The sequence below is a fragment of the Folsomia candida genome, unplaced genomic scaffold (genome assembly GCF_002217175.1).
Source record: "Folsomia candida strain VU population unplaced genomic scaffold, ASM221717v1 Fcan01_Sc033, whole genome shotgun sequence".
Taxonomy (NCBI): domain Eukaryota; kingdom Metazoa; phylum Arthropoda; class Collembola; order Entomobryomorpha; family Isotomidae; genus Folsomia; species Folsomia candida.
The window spans coordinates 882,531-902,708 of NW_019091225.1; the positions used below are offsets into that span (position 1 = coordinate 882,531).

General features: G+C 39.7%; 2 protein-coding genes and 1 long non-coding RNA gene across 3 annotated transcripts; 1 reads left to right on the forward strand and 2 right to left on the reverse strand.

The window, feature by feature from the left end:
- Positions 1 to 1,239: 1,239 nt before the first annotated feature.
- LOC110860566 (apolipophorins) lies at positions 1,240 to 17,988 on the forward strand. The gene is made up of 31 exons (XM_022109627.2): positions 1,240 to 1,551; positions 2,158 to 2,202; positions 4,708 to 4,981; positions 5,344 to 5,385; positions 5,774 to 5,973; positions 6,044 to 6,223; positions 6,296 to 6,433; positions 6,507 to 6,581; positions 6,669 to 7,508; positions 7,570 to 7,762; positions 7,840 to 8,123; positions 8,212 to 8,948; positions 9,051 to 9,134; positions 9,217 to 9,416; positions 9,493 to 9,912; positions 9,992 to 10,575; positions 10,643 to 10,848; positions 10,942 to 11,331; positions 11,416 to 11,794; positions 12,312 to 12,575; positions 12,665 to 14,290; positions 14,390 to 14,542; positions 14,631 to 14,740; positions 14,805 to 15,057; positions 15,142 to 15,679; positions 15,765 to 16,171; positions 16,267 to 16,447; positions 16,534 to 16,745; positions 16,806 to 17,057; positions 17,156 to 17,301; positions 17,378 to 17,988. The coding sequence occupies exons 3-31, from the start codon at positions 4,909 to 4,911 to the stop codon at positions 17,550 to 17,552; spliced, it is 9,342 nt and encodes a 3,113-aa protein (XP_021965319.1). The 5' UTR covers positions 1,240 to 1,551; positions 2,158 to 2,202; positions 4,708 to 4,908; the 3' UTR covers positions 17,553 to 17,988.
- On the reverse strand, positions 2,558 to 3,934 carry LOC118439287. Its single transcript, XR_004837337.1, has 2 exons — positions 3,755 to 3,934; positions 2,558 to 3,688 (listed from the first exon to the last, which is right to left on the reverse strand). It is a non-coding gene; the product is annotated as an uncharacterized LOC118439287 (long non-coding RNA).
- Positions 17,797 to 20,159, reverse strand: LOC118439286. The gene is made up of 5 exons (XM_035860460.1): positions 19,651 to 20,159; positions 19,405 to 19,532; positions 19,105 to 19,323; positions 18,418 to 18,998; positions 17,797 to 18,328 (listed from the first exon to the last, which is right to left on the reverse strand). The coding sequence occupies exons 3-5, from the start codon at positions 19,316 to 19,318 to the stop codon at positions 18,035 to 18,037; spliced, it is 1,089 nt and encodes a 362-aa protein (XP_035716353.1). The 5' UTR covers positions 19,319 to 19,323; positions 19,405 to 19,532; positions 19,651 to 20,159; the 3' UTR covers positions 17,797 to 18,034.
- Between the last annotated feature and the right edge of the window lie 19 nt (positions 20,160 to 20,178).

A 20,178-nucleotide genomic window follows, 5' to 3' on the forward strand; every position in this document is an offset into this window, starting at 1 on the left:
TGTTGTAATTTTTGTCAATCAGCGATTAACAAAGAGAGATGCATAGATGTGCATTTGATGATGAGATTTGAGGACCTGCACCAAAGCACGTTTCAGGTTGGGTTATCGAATCTGTAACATTTATTAGTGAAAGCTTTGTTCTACAAACCATTAAACTTTGTACTCCATTCATTGGATATGCAACAGATAATGATATTCTTTCAGGAATTTATCCATAATTAATATAAATCCAGTTAAACAAATATTTGTGATTTCACTTCTGGGAAATTGACGATAACCTTTTCTTGTCCTCGAAGAGAGAAACTCATTTGTAGTTGAAACATGGTAACTTCCACGTATTCTCATTATGCGAGGGAATTTCCTGTCGTCAGGTAATGAAAGACGCGATTACTTCATAATGGGACATCAATTATTGTCATCCAGACTTTTTTTATCAAATCAATTGTTATAAACCGGCGATGGGTCGGCATAACGCGTCACGTTACCTGGAGAAATGTGTTACACAGCAATGGATTAGATGTCAATCATAAGCATTTTCTTTTCTTCGAGAAATTGGAGGTTGCTTTAGGTCGGGAGTGAATAACATACATCATTCGTGATAGATTATTGATGAATAATTAAGTTTATATGTAGAAATGAGCGTCATACACGACGCAGGTCGGATTGTGATTCGATATCTCATTTTCTCAAGGTTTGGCACATTCTGCATCTATAAATTCTTTTATATGTATTCGTCTCTTCCACTGAATTATTCATGGCATCATTCGCATCGATATGATGAGCTATCCATAATTTGTGACAATTATTGTCAAAACATTAAAGACTCGATGATACCAGAACGTACTTGCACACACAGAAATATTATTAATCTAATTTAAGTAATGCTACACTCGATGCTCTAATTGCTGCTGCTGGGATCATGTTGTATAATAATGTCATAATTACTTCTGTTTAAGTGAGTGAAACGGAAGGAAAAAGACAAGCCAAGTCATGTAATAATGTTACCCTCACCTGGATTAACAATAATCCATCACCATCTTATTATGCAGCATTACTGATTTGGTGACAAACCTGACGAAAGTTATGTATTCGTAAACAATGTTAGGTATCTACATATGTAGTTCGATTTCCCATCACCAATTTATGGATAATGCTTAATAATGACGAAAAGGTTCGATCTGTCTTCAATCACTCGTCGATCCTGGTTTAGTTCAGGTTTAGGCGTTCGTGTGACTTATTAAATTACGAATTACTAACAATTTGTCACTGGTGGAGTGAGGTGCCAGCAGCTAATAAGATCGTCATATAAATAAATTGACAAGTGAGAAAAATTAACGCTGCCAGTTTGGACTTTGTTCGTGCCGTGACTGGGCAAAGTTTGTCACTCTCAATCTTCGTAATAATAAGATTTTTACGGCATAGACGAACCGTGATATGATGACATTTTATACTTAATTGACAGTCATCATAACAAACAGTTGGCATTCCTTCGAGACGCGACGCTTCCTATCATCCCTGGAAATTTGAGACTTTTATAAATAAGAAAAGAAGGTAAGTGAGTTACTTTGTTCTTAAAATCAAAGTTTCATCTCAAAACAAATAATCCTGATAAATAAGTAAATACTTTAAAAAATCAGAAAAGTCGAGTATTTATTGTGTAACACGGTTTTCTTGCGTTAAAACTTTTCAGTTGTTTACCAGAATTTATGTAAACCCAATTTACTTAATAGTGTAAATATTTATCGACAAAGAACTAACATCTCATTTCATTGCGTCAGGAAGAATTATTGCTTCACTCACGCTTCTTTTTTTGAAGATGTATGTATGTATGAAATTCAAGTCACCTTTATTTTTATACCTTTTCTTCCAACTAATAACGTCTGCATTTCTATTTCTACTTCGGTATATGCATGATTATCAAAGAGCAAATGATTATAAGGTGTCAAAAAATGTGTTGATCTCTGCTTCACCGTGTTGTTAAAGGAAGTCGGTAAAGTCGTCTTTATTTTTACCCTGCACATGACTATTACACACCTTCGTTAGACTCGATTCCAGTTTAGTCATATTCCTCGTGAGGCTAATGACGAAAAGAATTTGTTTGAAAAAGTTTTGCATGAGATTTTTTTTTACTAATTTATTTTCTATAAATGTTTACAGAAATCCACTTGATCTACATTATATAACTGGGAGAGATTTAAAAAGGTATAGTGATTTGATAATAAAGTGTTATTTTACATGATTTACATACGTTTGATTGATCTTATCGTGATCTTTTACACTAGTTTACACACTTTTAAAGACATAAACTATGCATCTCAATCGATGTGAGGTGGCCTTGTGTTCGTTCAACTTGACGTTTTTTTACAATTTTGATAATGGGAAAGAGAGAACAGAAGCTATTTACATTTGTCAATTGTCTCAATTCTTGCATTACCCTTGAATATACATGCATGCGATAGTATTGACTCGTCTACGTATATTTAGGAGCTCGATGCACCTTTTGTAGCAAGTAGTGAAAGTGTGAGATGAGACAAATATTTACTACGAGAATCACTGCTCTCGTCGCAATTAATTATGCAATTCGAACTGGCAGTAGCAATTATGTGGAGTACATTCATGAAACAAGTCTCCATAAACGACTCTGGGTCGGGTTTAGCATCAAACTTTCTTTCATTTCCTCCTTTTTAGATGCACGAACATTGATTGATTGACATAATTGGTGGTAGAATATACTTGATTCGTTCTGGGCTTTTGATACCAGAAATTAAATGCCACGACTCACCATCTCATCTGATAATTTAACCCACTCTGGCTGAGATAGTGATGCAAATAGTTTTTAAGGGAAACGTGAGAACCCAGATTTGTGACTTAATTCATTGCATTGTTCAAGAGGTGAGTTATGCAATTTATCACCTGCCTGCATTTTACACTTTTTTGTCAAACCACGAAATGGGTTCAGACTTTTTGTACATGTAGGCATCGCAAATAATTTATATAGCAAGTTTTTGTACCTCGACAAAAATTTGATGATTACATACCTCCAAAGTGACGTAAATTCAATATTAAAACTTGGTTGATTTTTTCGTTTTGCATTTTGAATTGTATAAAATCCAGTTTTTAATTTGAAACTAGTCGTATTTTTATAAAATTGCAACATGAATGTTCATAAATTCAATATGCATAAATGAAACGGGATACCGAGATTTAACCTGCTACGGAATATGTATTTATTAGTTTAAAACTTGATCAATTCGATACCTCAAACTTTTCTCAACTTTTTCTTGGAACACAGTTTTAATTAATTCGCAACTTGATTATCCAACTTTATTTTCACGTTTCATACTTAAAAGATGTGAGACGAAGGGTTAAAATTATCGTGTTGATAATATCAACCAAATATTACTTGGGTAGTTCATAGTTCATTGCTATCATCGACAGGTTTATGTCCAAACTAGTTTCAACTACGGAGGCGAATTTCCGATCCCAAGTAGTAAGAAGCAGCATCAATTTAACCAATCTCATCTTCGTAACAATGAGACGAGAAGATCGAACTTTTGCACGTACCTCACTGAACTTTTAGTCTTTAGCTTTATGTCATAGGACGGTAATGACTATGACTTTCTAGACACGGATTTAATTTGGCATCCCCGTCAGTATTGCACGAAACTGAAATACTTGGCCTGTAAAGCTGGGAGCATTCATTGTCTCAAAATTGGCTAGATGAGTCAGTAAAATTAGTGGTGGAAGTACTTACTAATGGGAATAATGAGATAGCTGAGCTGGATTTGTCTCATCTCCTCAGCTTAGACGACAGGTAAAGTTATTCGTGTATCAACTCTTGCCATGTTATCATCATCATTGATGACATTTTAACATTTTGCGTCTGTCGGACGGGATCGTGTAGTGAATGCCGTGTCTTATTTTCGATTTTTAGTCAAGTTCACGTCAACCTAAAAACCTAAAAGTTGAGCAAACGAGAGAGTTCAGTTACCGAAGTACATAGATAATCTCGATAAGTCCCATGTTACCTCATCGTATCGTTAAGAAAAGACATAAAAATGGTTTGGAAAAATACCTAAAGCATACATAACCTTTATCTTCCGTTAAATAAATTCAACAGCAGACTTGCCACGATAAGAAGAATTATTGTACAGTTATCATCTCTCTAATTAATCCAACTGTCAAGCCAGACTGAGGAGAGCAAAGTGGGAATAAATAACTAATGCACACGGAGTTATGATTTCCTTCGGGGGTCATCTTAAGGTGACACGATAACTGCTAAATGAGAATAAACACATCTTTGACAAGTTGATATGTACTTATCCACGTTCATGTTTAGTCTTCTTGTTCTTGAGCAAACAGTTTTCTTATTATTATAAAAGTTTGATTAAGCATATGGATTTTTCATTAGTCTCATTTTAAAGTGGACCATCAACCGCAGCTTTAGATCGATGTATGTATAATAGTTATGATGAAGCTTGATTATGTAAATTCACGATTTATGAGCTCTTCTGACATTAATTAAGCAATAAGTTCTTGTGTATCTTGTTCAAAAGAGATGCTAAAATTTAGGTAGGGTTTGATAAGTATAGATATTTAAGTATGTATATTCTCCTACTACTCCACCCTTCTACCTACCCCCCTCGCTATTAATGAGTCTCTTCATCTATTTAATATTTGCGAATTTTCTTTTTGATTAATGTGTAGTTCATTGAGATAGAGAGATTTGCAACTGGGATCTGGAACTAAAGGTCGTGTCATACACTGGACATCAATTATTACTCACGACGAATCTGGATCTGAGTTTGACTGACGGATCACTCCTCAGTGTCACACTGGACGGGACGAATATCGTTGTCGTCGCATCCACATTATCATAAATTTCTAGGATAAGTGATTCTGTTCAAAATGGAGCTCCACCGGTCGCGCCTCGCCGTCGCGTTGGCTCTCGTCGCCATCGTATTTCCGACGACTTTCTCTGGTAAGGAAAATATAATACTTGAGTATCGCTTTTTACATAAATTAGCCTGCCACATATTTCTGGGTAAAAAAATTGTGGTCAAATAAGACTAGATATTATGGTGTAAAGTGGACTTTGAACATTTCGTATCGTGGTCTTGACTTTGTACACCTCTCGTGGTCGCGAGGTTGCTAATTGTCTTGATCAGAGTCTGATTAAATATTGGCCCTGTAATTATTATCGTTATGGGGTTGATTGGCAGAGTAAAGTTATGCGTTACACGACATTCTTCGATCTCCACCTACGTGAATGTTGAATATGCACTACCGGTGATAGGTCCTTAACCAAACAGTAATAATATGACTGTGTTAATTTAATTTCAGCACCAGCCCCAAGGTCATCATGCACTCCTGTTTGCAGACAGAGTAAGAAAAATCTTTTTATATCTGACATTATTATATATCCATTTCTCCGTTTTATTTGCATGAAAATTAAGCCAGTCGGCCAATTTTGGAATATTTTATAAGTAGCTGGAATTAATTGTAAAATATGCAAGACGATACATTTCAAGGGCAGAGTCTAGTGATAACCTGCTGGAGTTCAACAATGTGACTATTTTGCTATTTTGTTTGATGCTCTTGGTTCTTCTGACCAAGTTTACATACTCGATTTGTTGACGCTGCATTATTTTCACCCATTTTTTTAGAAAATAAATGTATCATGTCCGTCTGGTTGAGAGAACAGATTTGATCCGACTGAACCCCAGACTGAATTAAAATGATTACTTTATAATCTTTGCTTTCACGATTGCAGGTCAAGTATCAAAAATTAGTTATCAGGAAGGCAAATCATACACGTATGGATTTGAGACAGAAGTAATCACCCAGGTTTTAGGGTCGACTGACGAACAAGCAAAAATTAAGGTTAAAGGTCAAGCTGTCATTGCTGCTCAGTCTCCTTGCGATTTCATCCTCACCGTCCAACAAGTGGCCATTCAAAATCCAAGTGGACAGGTACAAGTTATGACGAAATCTAATCATGAAGAACTTGTTTTAAAATATGATTTTTTTCTTACTTTTTTAGGCAATCAGCCGTGTCGACGATATTGAAGGGTCATCTCTTAGATTTTCATATCAAGATGGGCAAGTTGAAAGCGTCTGCGTCGCTGAGGATGACCCGACGTGGTCCAGCAACGTGAAGCGAGCCATCATTTCTATGCTGACCAACACGGCAGAAAACGCTGTTGGAGATGTCTCAACGGAAGTATGCTATTTGCTCTACTTTTATCTCTTGCTGTCGTAATTCGTAAAATATAATCAGCAATTTTTTAAATAGACCGACATTTCTGGTCGATGCCCTACGACTTATTCCGTCTCTGGTGACAAATACGTGAAAACGAGGGACCTCAACTCTTGCACGAAGCGGGATGGAGGAGCCACCGTGTTTTTGGGAGTGCCATACGATGTCCCATCCGTAATTCAGACAGCACACAATTTTACTTTTAATTCGCAGTAATAAATTCTAACATGTTTAATATTTTGTCTAGAAATACAACTCCATGTCTGTGATCGACTCCGCCCTAGAGTGCACACAAGACTTGAAGGATGGCGTTTTCCAGCATGTTAGTAATATTTAATTAGTCGTTATTGCTTGGTCATCATCACGAAGCTGTGAGAATTAAAACTGAATTGATACTATTCGATTACAGGTCCAATGTATCGAGAGTCACAAAGTCCCCTTCCTCTCCACCCAAAGCACCGGAATTCACACCGAAATTAAGTCTAGTCTCAACCTCGTTTCCACTCAGAATGGAATCACGAAAAGCTCCAAAGTCACGACAAAGCCATCTTCCATCTTGTATGACCACGCTGAGATTCAAGACGGGACCAGGCAGAAGGCCACCGCCACAAAAAGTGTCGATTTCTTAAAGAAAATCTGCCAAGAAATTGAGGATGGAGCTGTCTCCTCCAAAGTTCCTGGGCTCTACCTCCAATTGATCAAAACCCTCAAAACGGTGCGCAAGGAAGACGTGAAGCAAATGTATGAAAAGATCACGAGCGGAAGCATGTGCAGCAAAGCGACTGATAAACTGCAAAAAATTTTCCTTGATGCTGCCGCCACTTCTGGTTCTGATGGATCGATAGCTTTCCTTTCTGATATTATTACCAAAGATGAGGTCGGATGTCACACCAAGACCCTTTTCCTCGCAAACGCTGTATTTGCCCCACACCCAGACATCGGAGCTCTTGCAGCGCTAGGCTCACTGATCTCAAAGACTGACATCGAAGCGAAATATCTGCTCACCGCGTCCGGAGTTGGACATCAATATTGCCGAATGACGAATGAGGACTGTGCCTCCAACAGTGAGTATGTCGCCCTCGTCAACAAGATTGCTCAACACGTTCGTCCTTCCGTTACCGATGAGGAAGGCTTGAGAAAGGTGGTTGCTGCTCTCCAAGCGTTAGGAAACTTGGACAAACTCACGCCCGACGCAGTGACAGCAATTTCCAGCATTATTGACGACAAGACAGCCCCCGAGCGACTCAAGGTAACCTAAATGAAACGAAAATTATTAAATAACAGCATATAAATTTCTGAAAAAAAAATAGGTTCGTGCTCTCGATGCCTTCCGTCGACACCCGTGCCAACAACAATTGAAGCAAAAGGCTATCCGCGTCTTTGGTGATAACAAGGAATCTTCTCACGTCAGAATTCAGGCCTACTTGACCCTCTCCAAGTGTGTCGAGCAGGACGATGTCAGTGCCATCCAAACAATCTTAAACGCGGAACAATCTAGCCAGGGTATTTATTTTAAATACAATGACAAAATATTTTACAGCAAAATGAATCTTTTATGCAACCCTTCATTTCTTATTCAGTTGGGTCATTCGTCTCCTCCCATGTTGAGAATGTGCTGGAAACGGCCAGCCCCTCGAAACAAGGCCTGAAGAATATTTTCCGTCAATTTACAATCCCCGAAGGCCTCAGTAAAGACATGCGAAAATTCTCCAGAAACAGCGAATACTCGACCTTCCTCCCAAATCTGAATGTTGGTGGATCACTTGACGGGAATCTGGTCTTCTCTCAGGATTCCTATTTGCCCAGAATGTCCAATGCCAATTTCACGGTTGACGCTTTTGGGAGATCTTACAATGTGCTCGAGGTAATGATGATGAGCGGTGCATTTTACGGATTTACTATTACGCAATGTAATTTCTAATTGATTGCTTGATTCATGTACAAATATTTAGCTTGGAGTTTATGCCGAAGACTTTGAGCATCTTGTCGAAAAGTACTTTGGACCGGCTGGAAAAATTCGTCAAACTGATTTGGAGAATCTGATTAGCAAAGGATCCGCGAAATTGTCCCAATTCGTTGAAGGTGTTCGCAACCGATTTAAACGAGATTTGAAAGTTGACGCTAGCCAGAATGAAATTGACTTTATTCGAGACCAAGTTGACATTGAAGAGCGTGTTGGAGATCATGGCGTGGGTGACGTTTACATCCGAGTACTGGGAACATCAATGTTGGTCGAGAGCTTCAGCGAAACCAATATCCGAGAAGGATCCATTGCCAAGAAATTTAGGACCGGATTCGAAAAGTTGTTGGAAGGAGCAAAAGATACCAAATTCGACCTGACCCACCCCGTAATTTTTATCGACGAAGAGCTCGTCCTCCCAACCTTCGCTGGTCTCCCTTTGAACCTCGAACTTGAAGGAACAAGCATCGTATCAATGCAAATGAATGGAAATGTCGACATTACATCTCTCTTCCGTGCCGCGCCTTCAGACATGCGAGCAAAATTCGTGCCCAGCGCTGCAACTTTGTTAAAATCTAGAATGACTGTTGGAGCAGGTCCCGTAGAAACTGGTCTTCAATTGGAAGGAAAAGTTCACTCTGCTGCTGGAGTTGATGTCAAATTGGTAAAGGAGGATGGAAAGTTCGAATTCAGATTCAACCTTCCCCAAGAAAGGACTCAAATCATTGAGTGAGCAAAAGCAAATTAAGGATTTTTCATTACCTATATAGTTATGTACTTACATACTTGCGATTGTTGATTACTTACATATCTACATTATTATTATTACAGTGTTCGCAGCGATCTTTACTGGATCGAGCAACCTCAGGATAGCATGGAAAAGAAGACGCAAGTTCAGAGCAAGTTGGCCACAAAGTCAGTAAAGCATACCATTCAAAATCACGGGTCTTTTATATTTACATGTTAAGTTAATTTCATACTTAATAAATTTTTGCAGATCACTGGCCAACAATGAGTGCTTGACCGCCTTCTCCAACTTTTTGGGTCTCAAGTTCTGCACTGATATGAAAATCCCTCAAGTTTCTCGACAAGCTCCATTCCCAGTGCTAAATGGACAAGCAGTCTTCTCCTTGTCTGTGGAAAAATCAGAGTCCTCAATGGAAGGGTATTATCTCAAGATCGAGAGGGACACCCAAGGTAAGTAATATTTAACCAACTTTCTCTATATTTCCATACATTGACACAATAAAATGCAATATTTTTGGTATTATAGATGATGGTAATTTCGGCGTCGGATTCCTCTTGGACACTCCGGGATCCAGAACCAATAGAAAAGTATCGGCTTCTCTGAAGGCCACCCAGTATAAATCCACCACACCCGAGTACGTCTTCAAACTGGACTCTCCCTGGACCAAGCTTGATGTTGACTACAAGCGCGCTTTTACCGATGAGTTGAAGGGAGTCGAACTTAAGATCGTATCTGATGGGGAGGCGTACAATGGAAAGTTGCAGTTGAAGAAGGTGAAAGCTGGCAGTGTGAGCAAGTACGAACCAATTGTTCAATACAGCTTCCCCGGTGGACGACCCGTGAAACTGATTGAGGGACAAGTTCTTCGAGTCGAGGGACAAGGAAAGGTTGAGATTGACCTCCGTACTGCTGGCCCCTTCCGACAACTGAGAGGAAGCGTGAAAGGTATGCATTTAAGTTGTAATACTCTTGTATTTTTGCATATATATTTCTGAAACTAATTTACTTTTATGTATAATTTTAGGAACCATCGAGGTTCCAGAAAAGGCTGACGGGTTTGAAGTGAAAGCCAAGAATTTGGAATTCGCTTCTGAAGTGGTTGGAAAGATTGCATTCGATGGGCACGTGATGAAGGAGAAGCAAGTCTTCGATACCAAAGTCCACGCTAAATATGGCCAAGAGAAACAACACACGTTTGAGTTTGAAACCAAACTTGGCAAGCCAAAACATGGTCATTACGAATTCAAAACCAAGACCCGATCATCTCGTCGATCTTTCCTCAACTTTGATGTTAGTGGAGAAGTTAGCAAGGAAGGTCACACGTACCAGTCTGAACTCTCCTACACGCGAGGCGTTGAAGAACCAAAGGTCCACTTTTCTCACAAACTGAAGACAACGATTGAATCACCGAAGGAATTCGAAATATTCCACGAAACAAGCTTGAAACATCCCGGATTTAATGTTGACATGTACAGCAAAGTTGATTCGAAAGCAGCTCCTGGCCAAGCACGCCATGCGGAGGCCATTTTTAATGTAAACTCATTCAAGTCAAACGCCAGATATGACAGCGATGGGAAGAACTTTTTGGATTATGTCTTGAAAGCAACCGTGAGAATTGAATTGAATTTGTTTATCATAAAAATATACATTTAGTAATATGTCTAATGTATTACAGGCTGAATATGCTGGAAAAACTTATGAATTTACCGAAACATCCGTCAAAGCAAGTGACCACAAGCAAAATTTCAAATCAAAACTCTCTGTAACTCCTGGATTTTGGTATCACGCCAACACCGATGTGACCTACAAATTCGAAAAATCCGATATGGAAAGCACCCTTTCCACCACAATTACATCTGACACGTTTGCCGACCCTGTTGTGTAAGTGGTTACAGATATTTATCATATGACTGACTGAGGATGAGTTATGCTTATTTACAAGCCATTAATTTTGCATACTATTTACTGTTGCAGATTCAAATCTGGAGTCCGAGGAAAGTCTGACGGCTACCACGCCCTCATGAAATTGGACATGAAGGGTAACAACTACGTGGACTTTAGCACCCAGTTCAAACACGCGAAGGGCTCCACCCCAGCAACTTTCACCTCAAAGGCATTCGTCTTGAACTATTTGGATTCAAAATTGAGCCAAACCATTTCTCGATCTCAGTCCGACATGCAACTGGATATTAAATGGGTTCCAACTGGGCGTAAGATTGAAGCAAAGTCTAAACTGACCAATTCTGGAGATGTTTACAATTTGAACGCTGACTTGAAATGGGATGCTGAAAGGGATCCTTCAAAATCTGCTTCAATCAAGAGTGTGACAAATCTATCCTTCTCCAAATTGCAGTGTGATTCCAAGTATGCAGTCTTTTCCGCAGCTTGTAATTTATTAAGTTATCTAATGACCAGTTAAATTAACATACTCTTTTTAATCCGTTTCAGGAATGAAATCACCGTGGAAGGAAAGCTTGCAAAGTTGAATCTGAAGGGACAACACATGAAGGAGTGGTTTAACGGAGAAGACAATTTGGAAATCGACTACACCTCACCAAACGGGAAGACATACAATTTGGCAACGGTCCTCAACCTTGAAAACAAACTAAAGGCGAAGGGAGGCAAGATGAACGTGAAATTAACCCTGCCTGGAGAAAAGCCGTACGACTTCACATTCGAAAACCGCGTAAGCAACATGAACCCTCGCGAAGCGACATTTGACCTCGTCACGGATGTGAAGTTTGACTACAAGGGAGAGAAGGACGTCTCATTCCATGGGGAATTAGGCTCAGCTCTGCCTGGAAATTACAGACGTAATACTGGAAAGGTGTGCATACATAATTGCCGAATATTGATGGATTTTATATCAAAAATTTCCAGGGTGCATAAACATTTTTGTTGTCCGTGGTTTCTCCTAAGGGGGTGGTGCAAGGATGACTATTTTTTTCAAAAAAATCGAAAAATCAAAAGTTGGGGAATTGCATGCAATTTTGCCATGAATTTGGTTGTTAGCCTAATTTTACAAATTATAATATTCTGTACCAACGACCTTATCCGACCTATATGACCCCTACTGGTCAGCCACTTGACCGATCTTAGCAATCTCCGAGCTTATTCTTCATTTTCGGAGATGAAGGCCAGGATTAAATGTATTTATTTCATTTTTGAAAGTGGTTGACAACCAAATTCATGGCAAAATTGCATGCAATTCCCCAACTTTTGATTTTTCGATTTGTTTGAAAAAAATATTCATCCTTGCACCACCCCCTTAGGAGAAACCACGGACAACAAAAATGTTTATGCACCCTGAAAAATTTCTATTATAAATTTGTAATAACTTGTAGATCGAGATTGGTGGCTCTGTTATCAAAGAACCCATCTCAGGCACCTTTAAGGCTGACATCAAGAAGGGAAAATGGGCCGTTAGTGCCGATGGTAAGCGAGGAGCACTCAACAGCGACTTTGACGTTATTCTCGATTACGACGTCTGGTCTCCCAAGAAGACCTTTGACCTTAAATACACCGTCAACATGCCATTCGATGCCGTCAAGTCCGTCGAAGGTGTCCACAAAATTGGAGTTTTGTACAACTCTTTGAAGAACTTTGAGGTAATTTAGATGGAGTTTTTTGTGTGTAAGAATATGTACAAATCACCGTAACATTTAGCATGCATTCACCGTTTTTGTTGTTGTTGCAGTACACGGAAGAAGGATCCCTGTCCATTAATCATGGCAGCCCTGCCCAATGGAAATATCTCACCAGCGTCCTCTCCAACGAGGCCAAATTTCTCTCCGAGTACGCACAAGACGGAAGGAGCGTCTACTTGATCTCTGGTAATGGGAAAGTGACCGGCAAGAAGCTCACTTCTGATATCCAACTCACCTACCGTGAAGAGAAATCCTCCCTCAACATCGACATTGACCACCAACTTCCAAACTTTGGCGTCGTCTTGAAGGGTGCAATTCCTTCTACTTCGTTCGAACTGAAAACCACTCACCAAAAGTCGAGCGATGGAATTTATGAAACTGACATTTTGGCCAAGACTGCAAACGAGTTGGCTTTCCGAGTTACTAATAAATTGGAAATTACCCCGACAAAAAAATCCATCGACTTGGTTGTGTCCGCTGCAGAAGAACCCCCACGACGACTTTACTTGTTGGTTGACAAAATCAGCAATGACAAGTACAACGTGGAGACGCTTCTCAAGTGGGGAGACGGAAATAAATTTTTGAGCACCAAGGGAGACGTTGGCCGTTCTTCGGAAGGGTTCGAAGCCAACCTGCTGTTGGACAGTCCGGAACTAAGACTCAATAAGATGAGTGTCAAACTTGCTAAAAAGTCACAATCTGGTCGTCACGCCGTGACCCTTAAAGTACTAGAAAGCAACAAGGATAAGTTCTCTGCCATCTTTGACTATGGATCCAGTTTGGAAAGGTCCGGAGCTCAGAAAGTCTATGATGGTTCCGTCACAATTAAAGGTGATGGATCTAAATCCCCAATGGATATCAACCTCAATGGCAAGTTCCGCCTGGAGGACACGAGCTTAGCCCGATCTCGGGGCGATGAAGAAGATGGACGACAATTCAGAGGAACCTTTGAAGTCGGCAAGTCTGGAAGTCCAATCAAGGGCACGGCCATCTTGAAGACATCCGACAAAGAAAAGCGGGCTCAAGTCTCGCTTTGCAACGAAGAGAGAGGTCGATGCCGTTCTGGAGATGCTCATTTGAGACATCAAAGCGAGGCTAATGGAGATGTGGAATACAGTTTGAGAATTGTGGCTGAGACGGACGCAGGTGGTCAGAAATCCATCACTGGTGTCTCCATCATCACTGCCAAGACGGAAAACGGACGCCAAATGGATCACACGGTCAAACTAATTTTGAACCATAAGAACTCTGACCCAATCGGATACCGATTTTATCGTAAAGACGGTCACGAATTTGGGGCCGAACTCCTCCTTCCAGAACGGATAATTGCCACCGTGCTAGACTGCCAACATCCCGGACCCACCGATGTCAAATTAGACTTGAGCTTCTTTATTGACAAAAGTCGTCAACCAACGAGGAAGATTAGTCTAATTTTCAACACGGAAAAGCACAAGGAACAACTTGGTCGTGATATCGAGTTCATTCTCCGCCACCCGGATGTTGGAAAGGATTTGAAAGTGCACACCAAGTACTCGATTGCGGGCGAAGCTTTTGAAGTGAAAACCGTTTTTGACATCTTCAAGGCGAACAGTGAGATCGTCACGTCGTACAAGGCTCTCAAGGAAACGTCCGATGTTGGTAATTTATACAAAACACAGTGGAGCGTCATTTCTAAGGTATGAATTAATTATTTATTTACTAATTAAGAAAATAATTTCGTACTCGCTATCGCTTGGTGTGTGACTTGACGTGTAAATTTGACATCGTTCTTGCAGGGTCAAAACATGAATTTTGGAGGAAAATCTGAAATTACTGCCAGGAACGGGCAACTCTCCTACAAACAAGAATTGCATTACGAAAACAGAGACAAGGAAATCAAAACGGCCAAGATCGAAACACTGTTGTCCATGAATCGTATGAGTTTCGAGGTATTTTATTTAATCAAGAAAGTTTTGGCTCCAATTTTAATAATTGATATGTATGATAGAAATAAGCATAATACATGCTCTCATGTAGGTTAAAGGACATTCTGGCAAGTTGATCTCACTCATCTCTACCTTTGAGGACCAAGCTACCGGCTACGAGTATCGACAGGAGGTTCTTTTCCCAGGAATGGAAGACGCACGGTATTTCGACTTGTGTATAATGTTTTATTACTAAAAACTGATTTACACATATTAATTTTTGTAGAATTTTCCAAGCCATCTTGACCACCGTCTCTCCAAGAAAGGCTCAGTTAAAAACTTACACGGCCAATAGCCCGGCAGGAATTTACTATGAAGCCATCGTCGGATTCAAGACACAAGACCATTTCGTCGTCGGATTATACGATCATGAAAGCAGCGGACAAAAGACGCTAGCCGACTTCAACCTCGCTCTGAACAACAATCGAGTTCTTTCCATCAAGACCAACTGGGAGAAGGAAAATTTCAAGAACGTTTGGGTAACTTGAACTTGATCGAAAATGGACACTAATTTTATAATAAATTATGATTTTTTAACTAATTTTGTCTTGATACTTTATTAGGCCAAGGTTCAAGCCCGAGTTTCTCGCAATGGCAAAAATCTTAAGGAACTGGCAACCTCTTCGTTCGACGAAGTCCTCAAGGAACTCAACTCTGTTGCTACCAACGTGATCAAATCCGCCCCCAAAGTGAAGGCTGCGCTCACTGCTGCAACAAATCAATGGGCTGATTTAGTTGTGGAACTGGACGCCCATGATGACACCAAAATTGTCGTGGAACAAATCCAACTTGCCAAAGGCTTCTTCAAAACATTCGTCCGATTCATGGTCGGAGTGACGAAGGCTGCTCGAAGAATGGCCTACACTTTCGCTGCAATCATCAAGGAGCAACTCGAACAATTGCCAAACCTCTTGGGAGACTACACGAGCGGAGCCCCCTACACCATGGACGACTTGAAAAGATGTTTCGATTCCTTCGTGACCGCGTTAACAGATTGTGCCCGAAATTCGGTGAAACTCTTGGGACAAACTGCTGAACGTATTTCCGCATCTATGCCAGAAATTATCAAATGCATCAACTGGGCTTTGGACAAGACTTCTGGTAACAGAATTGATTAATAAGCTTTGATATAATTTCTCTGCAAAATTAAGACACTTTTTTAATGAACATCTTTATCATGTAATAGACATCAATGACGCTATCCGCAGCCTGCTAGAAACCACTTTGGACCAAGCCGCAATTTGGTGGAGATCTATCCGTTCTTTCACCAAGGACTTTATCGATCACGACCTGGTCCGCATGTTCATCAAAGACACGGTCAACGTTGTCCAAATGATTCTGAGTGAAGTTATCGAAGAGACCAAACAGTACGCAGTGAGTTTCAAGAACTACATCATCAACGTCATTCCAGAAGCAGATTTTCAAGAAATTGTCCAACTAACTGCTGAATATGTAGACAAGAAGGCGAAAAATGTTCAGGTCGATGACGCCGTTGCCATCAAAGAAATTTATGAGAAAGTGATTAAGCTTGTGAAAAAGGTTAGCGCAAAGGTCTTCTCTGTCGACAGCAGCGAGGATGGTTTCAACCTTTCGGTGAGTAAATAGATCAAGCGGTTAAAGTATTATTTATTTGCATGCAGTTGTACATAGTAGTTGGGAAATGCTTATGATTTATTTTGAATTTGTAGGTCATGTTGCCAAACGCTGTTGATAGTTTAAGTGACGTGCTGAAATCCTTTGGAAAGCTTTCCTTCCCATCGCCCCCAGTCGTTCAGTACAATCTGCCCAGCTACAGATTTGGAATTACTGAAGTGATCAACAAGCTCCGACATGGAGCTTGCGTGAATGAATTTGTTCCTCCTTATGACGGTAACATACTAGTCTAATTACTAATACCAATTGTTACGAACTTGTTGTCGCCATCACCATAAATTTCTTGTATATTTGTTCTGTAGCTTACGGTCTCGTATTTGGATCCCAATTTTACAAAACTTTCGACGGACAGTTCTTCCGATTCGATGGAAGTTGTCAATATCTCCTGGCCTCCGACTTTGAAGATGGCAACTTTACAGTTGCTGTCGACTACGAGAGAACCGGATCCAATGTGGCGAGAGCCATCATTGTCAAAGACGCGACTGACACGATCGCTATCAAGTCTGACAATACTGTAAGTGATTAAATTGGTATTTAGTTTTTTTAGAATGAGTAGTAACCTGAACTATGACAGATTGTGGTCAACGGACAAACGTACACTGCAACCGATGTGGATGCCCAACAACCAAAAACTGAGCACTTCAAGGTTGAATATAGAAATAACTGGATAATTGTGACAGGCGATAAGGGAGTAAAAGTTGGCTGCTCTTCTCTTCATGACGTTTGTGCGGTGAAAGTCAACGGATTTTATCACGGCAAGGTTTTGGGACTGCTTGGGAAATTTAATCAGGAAAAATTCGACGACTTGACCACAGCAGAAGGACAGGTATTTTTAATTAAGATTCAATATGTATTCAAAGAGAATCCCTCCCTATGAGTATGTACATAGATATCATTTTAATCCCAATCTGATTATCAATATAGGTGGCTGAAAATGTCAACCAATTCACTGAAAGTTGGAAACTTGAAAAACAATGCACTGAACGACCTGTCATCACGATGCCAGTCATTACATCTGAAGCCAGCACTGCTTGCTCCGACGCCTTGGAAAGTAGATCATCCTCTTTGAGGTACTACTACTTTTCATGTTGATTTGACTTCATAAATTTTTGTTTCATGAATAATAAATAATCGACTCTTTTCTAGACCTTGTTATGGAGTCGTTGCCCCACAAGATTATCAACAAGCTTGCGAAAGGTTATCCTCCTCTCCTGGTTACACTGTATCGAAAGCCGTATGCACAGCATCTGCTGGTTACGCCAAGGCTTGCTATCTCTCCTACGCCAAGGTTGAACTACCATCGGAATGTCGCCAACTTTAATAAATACTATACAAGTCCCATCCCAGCCAACGGAAAAATATACAAATTTAATGTAAATTGAATGTCTGACTACATATGTATATTTTTAGAGTTTATATTATATTGCATTCACATATAGACTTTGTATTTTTGTCAACTACGTGAAATATTATGTTTGGGTGGGTTAGTCAGTTAACGGTTGTCATTATGAAAATAATATTTAAGCATAAATATTTAGGATTAGTGCATTTATTTGTACAGTTTGTTGACATCTATATTTAACGTTAATAGAATGAGTGATTTTGTGATACTCTAGATTGTTAGTTATCGTTATCTAGTTATTCAAATTAATTACAAGATTATCATGAGAGTACACGAACCAAAATTCAACAAATGGGATTTCTGAGTCAACTTATGTGTTGCAATTAATAAAAATTGTACAATTATTCGCAATCCAGATGCATTAAAAAAAATGTTTAGTTGTTACTAATATCCACAAGAAGTTACCGAGACCGACGCTTCCCAATTGCTGACCAGTCATTTTGACCAACGCAGGTTGAAAATTCTTTCATGAGATCGTGACACTTGAAAACCTCTCTCTTATTCTGGCTATAACATTGAGCAATATTTTCATAAAACTTGGCACAAGAATTTTGCACTGGACCTGGAATTTGGAGCTTGACTCGTTCCGCCCTTGCAAGAAAGTTGATCATATCGGAATCCAAATTGGCCGCATCTTCTCCAATCTTGGAATCCAATTTATTCGTCCAAAATTGATTCACCTTTTGACATTTCTCCTGCAAGTAGTGATATCCGTAACAATGAGTAATTGGTAACAAAATGACTTAAATGACACTCCATAAAAACGTAATAATATGATGCATACCGCAATCTCCGTATGAATCTCGCCGAAATCGCTAGATTTTAAAGATTCAACTTCGGGAAGTTTTGCTAAGCAGTCTTTTGCCATGTTCGTCAAAACATTCAAATTTTCTGGAAGTTCTACATTGACGTCTGGAATAAACGGAGGAGGAACTCGGGGTGGTGACTTTGGCCCAAAAAGAGTCAAATCCAATTTCAAGAAATCTAGATGATGCTCCTCCGGTGCTGGCGTCTCCAAGTCATCGCCCTTCCCAGCAATATCAGTTGGTGGAGACAGTGAAGATGATTCCAAGTATTCGTCGGGATTCAACTCTTCTACTCCTCGCCTTGGGCGAAAGAGATCATCTTGTTGGTAAACTGAAATTGGAAATGGTGACATTTTTCGAGTTTCTTCATCCTCGACAATGTGCTGATCGCCTCCTCCGAGGTCATGTTGTTCTAGTCCTCGAAAAGCCTTAACTTCAGAATCGATTGTTTTTATGTTATGTGATGGAGGCTCAATCGGGGAGTCAATAATTACTGACGATTTCGAATTCGCATCTTTATTGTTACTTTCCATTCTCCACGGTGGTGTTAAAACTGTCTCTAAATAAATAATGTAAACAGTTGAAACAACTACAAAAAGATCAACCCACAAAATTTTTTGAAACTTGTCACTTAATTTTGTACAGCCTCTGGCTCATATTCATACCTTTATCATCGGCAACCATGGGAGAACCTCGGTTTGCTTTTTGTTGCTGCTGTCGTCGAAGTTGCTCCTTTGCCGCTGTCGCCCTCTCCGCAGCAATTCCTTCCCAGCGATCGAAAACATCTTGAGTGAGAACAACATTTATTGGGACGTTTGGGCTGTTGTTGTCGTTGACCGACGTCACAGTAGGGTTCATGCCACCTAATACTCCTCCCATCTTGTCTGGATTTTAAAAATAAATTAAAAAAACGGTTTCGATTAGATTCCATAAATATTTTGTAATAAGCCTTTCTGAAAATTTACCTCTGTAGTCCCCCTGCCGAGGTCGCGATGTGAAGCGTCGTGCGTATGGTTCCTTTGTGGTCGTCGCCAATGTGGTTCTAAGCGGATAGGGTCAGCGTGCAGTGATTTACAGAAACCAGAACCTCCTGCTGCAAATGACAAATAAATGTGAAATTCAAATTATGAAAAAATGCAAAATAAAAAATGCGAATAAGAAAAGTTTGCATTGAATGCATAGAGTTTTATTAATATAAGCAGAGGGAGTACCATTGCTCTTTGTTCAGCGAGAATGCAAGCCACGTGATGTTTTGATTTGGTTGAGAACATAAACATTACGTCATCACTCATCACCACCATCACTAGAATGTTATATACAACACATACAAGGCATGTATTTTATGTATAAAATTCTGTGAGGTTGTTGAGACTCAGTTTCAACGTCAGGTACAGGTAGCATGTTACCAAACTTGTTACCAAATTACGATAACCTTCAAATTCTCATTATTTCTTCATGACAAATATTTTCGAAATAATTTTTAAGTAATTCTTAACTAATGTTTCTGACCACGGTCAATAAACCAACTTAGATACACATTGTGGTTGGATGGACCCCACTCCGATCTGCTTGTTTTTCCCCAACATGAGAGCCATCATACAAGAAGTAAATCGTCATTTTAGTCTGTTTAGTTGTGGTTTAGTTTGAGGACTGTCGGTATGGTGGCTCGTTCGCATGCAATTTTAGATCACCCATTCAATTAACCTGCTCCTGTCAGGCCTTGATTGAATGAAATGGAT